Raw genomic sequence first — 7,475 nt, forward strand, 5'->3', positions numbered from 1 at the left:
TAATCCGGCCCTAACCATGGCAAAACACCAGTCACATTTCATGATTATATGACTAAATACCATGGTGCCATACAGATGTTAGTTACATACTGTATGAAAAGCTCAGAATTATGGTCAAGTTGTTGTCAGTTTTGGGGTGTATCAAATCAAATGGAATGGAAAGACTCTTAATGTTTCTCTGTATGAATTGAAAGCTCATTTCAGCTGAAGATGACAGGCCAGGTGGCCGACAGGGACCTGTCCCCTCATCGTCTCTCAGTGAAGACCACTGTGGAGGAGGAGCCAGAGAGGGAGAGAGCTGAGAGTACTCTCAGCAGGTGGGTTATACAGAGAGGCATGCATAGGGTTGTAGTTCTAGAATTATATTTCTTTGCTGCATGCATCCTTTATGCTTATATACAACTCTTCCTGTTATACACAATGTACCACCATGTACAGTATGTGACCCTGCCTCTCTTTTTCCACTGTTAATCAGAGACTCAAATTGTCATTGTTTGTCCATCCAAATGTATACCTAGCCCTGCTCAAGAGTGCATCTTCTCTACGTCTGCCTCTGTCTTCCCTTCTCCTAGAGTGCCATCAGAATGTGATCATGATAATGATGACACATCCTCAGAGCTGGCACGGGTGGCCGCTCTCGATGGGGGAAACATCTCAAGGAACTCTTTTCAAGGACGGGGAGCTCTGTCTAGGTAAATTCTGGCACCTCAGCAATGGTCGTTTCCAAAGCTCACAACTGATAGATAGTGTGATGGCGAAATTGCCTCACCCATATGCTAATCTGTCCCAATTTACTCTGCTTAATACAGTTATTTTATACAAACTCTGCCACACTTTACAGGTATCTCTGAATAGCTCTCTCTCCCTCCCTTCCTCTTTCCCTCTCTCTTTCTCTCTCTCTCTAATTCTCTTTCTTTCTCTCTCTCTCGCTCTCAGATTAGTGAATTTGGTGGTGACTCTGAGGGAGTGGGCACACAGGAGCCTTCTAGAGGAGGAGGAGCGGCCAGACTCTTTCTTGGAACGCTTCCGTGGCCCTGAGCTGAGGACTGCCCCTAGTCGCATCAGCAATACGCAGCCTGATGCCAATGGCAACAATACCAAAGGGAGATTTAGGTATGTCTGCCTCATCATAAAAGCTGATAAATGTGCCTCTGTTCAGTGGTTAGTCTTTCAGACACATGGCCCTTGAAGATCAGACCCACCCATGTCTACCTGCAGAAGCAAAAGAGTCTGTGTAACCTTATTTGACATTAACCATTCTCTTTTTTTTCTCAGGAAAATATGGGGTGTGGTCGTTGTGTCCCCATCAGACGACATGTACTACCGTTGGCTGTTTGTTATCGCTATAGCTGTGCTCTACAACTGGATCCTCATTGTGGCTAGGTAGTTGAGAACACATACTTTTTCTATTTGGTCCACAGTCCACACATAGCACAACATCAGAGGGGATGTTTATTCATCAGTAAAATTAAAGGATATAATGTTGGACTGATAGATGGAAGTTTGATGCTAGAGTTAAGTATTCTCTTTTTCTCTTCTATCTGTAGGGCATGCTTTGACAAACTGCAGACAAGCAATTACATCTGCTGGTTGGTGCTGGACTATCTTTCAGACACTGTGTACATCTTGGACACATGTGTCCGACTCCGCACAGGTACATCACCATCATATACACCCTTAAACCAGGTCCTAGCTTGAGACTATATTATGTATAGCTGTATTTCTTATTTACTGTACCAAACAAAGATATGTGAGACATGATTGATAACCTGGGTATATATTTTCCTGCTAATGGCAACACCTTTTTTATACCACAGGTTTTCTGGAGCAGGGTCTGCTGGTGAAGGACCTCTCCAAGCTGAGAGACAGCTACATCCGCACGTTTCAGTTCAAGCTGGATGTGGTGTCCATCCTACCCACTGATCTGGCCTACATATCCACAGGAATCCACACCCCAGAGCTCAGATTCAACCGCCTGCTGCGCTTCCCGCGCATGTTTGAGTTCTTCGACCGCACTGAGACACGCACAAACTACCCCAACATCTTCCGTATCTGCAACTTGGTGCTCTACATCCTGGTCATCATCCACTGGAACGCCTGCATCTACTTTGCTATTTCCAAATCCCTGGGGTTTGGCTCTGATACCTGGGTGTACCCCAACATCTCCAACCCTGAGTATGGCTCCCTAACCCGGGGCTATGTCTACTGCCTGTACTGGTCCACCCTCACCCTCACAACTATTGGAGAGATGCCCGCCCCTGTACGGGATGAGGAGTATCTTTTTGTGGTCTTTGACTTCCTTGTTGGGGTGCTGATCTTTGCCACGATTGTGGGTAATGTTGGCTCCATGATTTCCAACATGAATGCCACACGTGCAGAGTTTCAGGCCCGTATTGATGCCATCAAACACTACATGCACTTCCGCCGGGTCAGCAAGGAGCTGGAAGCACGCGTCATTAAGTGGTTTGACTACCTCTGGACTAATAAGAAAGCAGTGGATGAGCAGGAGGTGTTGAAGAACTTGCCTAACAAATTGCGGGCTGAGATCGCTATCAATGTGCACCTGGAGACCCTGAAGAAAGTACGTATCTTTCAGGACTGTGAGGCTGGACTGTTGGTGGAGCTGGTGCTGAAACTCCGGCCACAGGTCTATAGCCCAGGGGACTACATCTGCCGCAAAGGGGACATAGGGAAGGAGATGTACATCATCAAAGAGGGGAATCTGGCAGTGGTGGCAGATGACGGGGTCACACAGTACGCCCTCCTCACTGCCGGCAGCTGCTTTGGGGAGATAAGTATCCTCAACATCCAAGGCAGCAAAATGGGAAACCGCAGGACGGCCAATATCCGCAGCATCGGCTATTCTGACCTCTTCTGCCTCTCTAAGGACGACCTGATGGAGGCAGTGACCGAGTACCCTGATGCTAAGAAGGTGCTGGAGGAGAGGGGGAAAGAGATCCTTATTAAGGAGGGCCTCCTGGATGAGAATGCAGAGGCTGGCAGACTGGGTGGAGAGGACACTGAGGAGAAGGTGGAGAGGCTGGAGTCCTCTCTGGACACCCTGCAGACACGTTTCGCCCGCCTGCTCAGCGAGTACACGGCCACACAGCAGCGGCTGAAGCAGCGCATCACCAACCTGGAGCGCCAGCTGTGCCACACGGGCTGCGGGATCCTCTCAGACGGGGACCTCTCTGACGCAGACTCAACTGCTGAGGCTGAGGCGGACACTCTGGCTGCTGCCAATACCGTTGAGCAGGGTAACCATGGAAATGATGAGCCGACTGAACCCACTGTTCAAACTTGAAAGCTGCCTGTGACCGTGGCTCTAGGCATAGCACTTTTTTAGCACTTTCAAACTCATAAGGGTATGCACAAATGTACAATAAACTTCCTTCCTAATAAGAAAATCATTTTCATAATAACATTATGACTGTTGCATTAAGAGTACAGTGCCTTCAGAAAGTATTCACACCCCTTGACTTGTTCCATATTTTGTTGTTACAGCCTGAATTTTAAATGGATTAAATTGAGATTTTGTGTCACTGGCCTACACACAATACCCCATAATGTGGAGTTGTTTTTTGAAAGAAAATGAAAAGCTGAAATGCCTTGAGTCAGTAAGTATTCAACCCCTTTGTTATAGCAAGCCTAAATAAGTTCAGGAGTAAACATTTGCTTAACAAGTCACTTAATAAGTTGCATGGACTCCCTCTGTGTGCAATAATAGTGTTTAAAATTATTTTTGAATGACTACCTCATCTCTGTACCCCACACATGCAATTATCTGTAAGGTCCCTCAGTCGAGCAGTGAATTTCAAACTCAGATTCAACCATAAAGACCAGGGAGGTTTTCCAATGCCTCGAAAAGAAGGGCACCTATTGGTAGATAAATTAAATAAAAAACAGACATTGCATATCGCTTTGAGTATGGTGAAGTTATTAATTACACTTTGGATGGTGTATCAATACACCCAGTCACTACAAAGATACAGGCGTCCTTCCTAACTCAGTTGCCGGAGAGGAAGGAAACCTCTCAGGGATTTCACCATGAGGCTAATGATTACTTTAAAACTGTTACTGAGTTTTTAATGGCTGTGATAGGAGAAAACTGAGGATGGATCAACAACATTGTAGTTACGCCACAATACTAACCTAAATGACAGAGTGAAAAGAAGGAAACCTGTACAGAATAAAACAATTCCAAAACATGCATCCTGTTTGCAATAAGGCACTAATGTAAAACTGCAAAAGATGTGGCAAACAAATTAACTTTATGTCCTGAAAACAAAGCGTTATGTTCGGGACAAATCCAACTCAACACATCACTGAGTACCACTCTTCATATTTTCAAGAATGGTGGTGGCTGCATCATGTTATGCGTAATGCCAGTCATCAGCAAGGACTAGGGAGTTTTTTTAGGATAATGTTCTAAAAACATTTTTGCACTTTGCCATTATGGGGTATTGTGTGCAGATGGTTGAGAGAAAATATCTATTTAATCAATTTTGAATTCATCAGGCTGTAACACAACAAAATGTGAAATAAGTCAAGTGGTATGAATACTTTCTGAAGGCACTGTATGTACGAATACACACAAGTCACATGCAGTCATTTTCCACATCCTTAACCCCAAAGGTAGGCTACATGAGAACAGATAGCAGCACAGAGGGTAAGACTCAGACCCTGGAGAGTGCCCTCAACCAACCGCATAGAACTCTTACACATGATGAACTGTGCCAACAACAGAGCAGTCAGCAGCCCCTAGAACACACCTGTCAGTATCTGGTGGATTTCATGGTCTTGGAGATTTGTTGTATACCATGAAAACGTTAGGTATTTTGACAAAATTTGATTACCATACTGTGGCCTGTAATGTGTTTAGTAATCATGAAAATATTGGCTTGACAGGTAATGGTTGTATGACCTACCAAGTCTTTGACCACAGTTAACTAATACATGGCATACAGTGGGGAAAAAAGTATTTAGTCAGCCACCAATTGTGCAAGTTCTCCCACTTAAAAAGATGAGAGAGGCCTGTAATTTTCATCATAGGTACACGTCAACTATGACAGACAAAATGAGAAAAGAAAATCCAGAAAATCACATTGTAGGATTTTTAATGAATTTATTTGCAAATTATGGTGGAAAATAAGTATTTGGTCAATAACAAAAGTTTCTCAATACTTTGTTATATACCCTTTGTTGGCAATGACACAGGTCAAACGTTTTCTGTAAGTCTTCACAAGGTTTTCACACACTGTTGCTGGTATTTTGGCCCATTCCTCGATGCAGATCTCCTCTAGAGCAGTGATGTTTTGGGGCTGACGCTGGGCAACACGGACTTTCAACTCCCTCCAAAGATTTTCTATGGGGTTGAGATCTGGAGACTGGCTAGGCCACTCCAGGACCTTGAAATGCTTCTTACGAAGCCACTCCTTCGTTGCCCGGGCGGTGTGTTTGGGATCATTGTCATGCTGAAAGACCCAGCCACGTTTCATCTTCAATGCCCTTGCTGATGGAAGGAGGTTTTCACTCAAAATCTCACGATACATGGCCCCATTCATTCTTTCCTTTACACGGATCAGTCGTCCTGGTCCCTTTGCAGAAAAACAGCCCCAAAGCATGATGTTTCCACCCCCATGCTTCACAGTAGGTATGGTGTTCTTTGGATGCAACTCAGCATTCTTTGTCCTCCAAACACGACGAGTTGAGTTTTTACCAGAAAGTTCTATTTTGGTTTCATCTGACCATATGACATTCTCCCAATCCTCTTCTGGATCATCCAAATGCACTCTAGCAAACTTCAGACGGGCCTGGACATGTACTGGCTTAAGCAGGAGGACACGTCTGGCACTGCAGGATTTGAGTCCCTGGCGGCGTAGTGTGTTACTGATGGTAGGCTTTGTTACTTTGGTCCCAGCTCTCTGCAGGTCATTCACTAGGTCCCCCCGTGTGGTTCTGGGATTTTTGCTCACCGTTCTTGTGATCATTTTGACCCCACGGGGTGAGATCTTGCGTGGAGCCCCAGATCGAGGGAGATTATCAGTGGTCTTGTATGTCTTCCATTTCCTAATAATTGCTCCCACAGTTGATTTCCTCAAACCAAGCTGCTTACCTATTGCAGATTCAGTCTTCCCAGCCTGGTGCAGGTCTACAATTTTGTTTCTGGTGTCCTTTGACAGCTCTTTGGTCTTGGCCATAGTGGAGTTTGGAGTGTGACTGTTTGAGGTTGTGGACAGGTGTCTTTTATACTGATAACAAGTTCAAACAGGTGCCATTAATACAGGTAACGAGTGGAGGACAGAGGAGCCTCTTAAAGAAGAAGTTACAGGTCTGTGAGAGCCAGAAATCTTGCTTGTTTGTAGGTGACCAAATACTTATTTTCCACCATAATTTGCAAATAAATTCATTAAAAATCCTACAATGTGATTTTCTGGATTTTTTTCTTCTCAATTTGTCTGTCATAGTTGACGTGTACCTATGATGAAAATTACAGGCCTCTCTCATCTTTTTAAGTGGGAGAACTTGCACAATTGGTGGCTGACTAAATACTTTTTTTCCTCACTGTATGTGTTCTAATGTCAATTAAAATGTTTGTAGCCCAACGGGCTTACTTTAAGGTTACTCATAACCCATTGGGCACAATCTGGTTGAATCAACGTTGTTTCAACATCATTTGTCAACGTCTTGTGACGTTGAATCTATGTTTGAAACATTTGGATTTGCAAAAAGTAATCAACCAGTACTGTTTTCATATCATTTCAACCAGCATTGCAAACATTGAAATTAGGGTAAAACTTCAACTTAAATACAATGACTTAACCTGACTAACAGGTTGTTACATCAATTTAATTTCAATGTAATCATCAAAACTATCTATACTGAAATTGCGTTGAATATTCCATGTAGAATGGTAAAAAATCTGACATAGAATCTACTTGGAACTTGCAACAAAATTAATGTAATGTGGTGTTGTAAATTCATGTGAACATGCAACATCAGATCCACGTCACATTTTCATCATATTTTAGATTTTGACATTTTTGCATATTCTTACTGTTTAATCAACGTCTGTTTTTCATCCTATATTTAATTGGGTGGTTGAAATTATCATGAATTTCATATTTGATTAACTATTTATTTGACCTTGTTTCAATGTTGATAGTGATATGGTATGTTTGAATCAACATCATTGTTTCAATGTCATGCCATCAACCTAAATAAAGAGATGCCTATATTGAAATAAAATCTGAAGCCACAGTCCAACAATTCCTGCCTAAACAGTGACTCCTACTGGTATATGAGGGGTAATGTAATTCAGTGAGAGCGAGTATTGGTCAGAAGTCAGTGATATAGGGAAACTGGTTGACAATTACAGTGCCTTGCAAAAGTGTTTTTTGTTGCATTACAACCTGTAATTTAAATGGATTTTTATTTGGATTTCATGTAATGGACATACACAAAATAGTCCAAAT

The 7,475-nt window shown here is 43.1% G+C and overlaps 1 protein-coding gene across 1 annotated transcript; it reads left to right on the forward strand.

Annotated features, from left to right (window-relative positions):
- Nucleotides 1-210: 210 nt before the first annotated feature.
- On the forward strand, nt 211-3,565 carry LOC311142125 (cyclic nucleotide-gated cation channel-like; the record flags this gene model as incomplete). The annotated part of the gene is made up of 6 exons (XM_084177714.1): nt 211-317; nt 573-692; nt 937-1,113; nt 1,276-1,383; nt 1,548-1,654; nt 1,818-3,565. 6 exons carry the CDS (start codon nt 211-213, stop codon nt 3,302-3,304), a joined length of 2,106 nt encoding a protein of 701 aa, XP_084033840.1. The 3' UTR covers nt 3,305-3,565.
- Nucleotides 3,566-7,475: the final 3,910 nt, after the last annotated feature.

This window comes from Coregonus lavaretus (assembly GCF_964263955.1).
Source record: "Coregonus lavaretus genome assembly, chromosome: 15".
NCBI lineage: Eukaryota > Metazoa > Chordata > Actinopteri > Salmoniformes > Salmonidae > Coregonus > Coregonus lavaretus.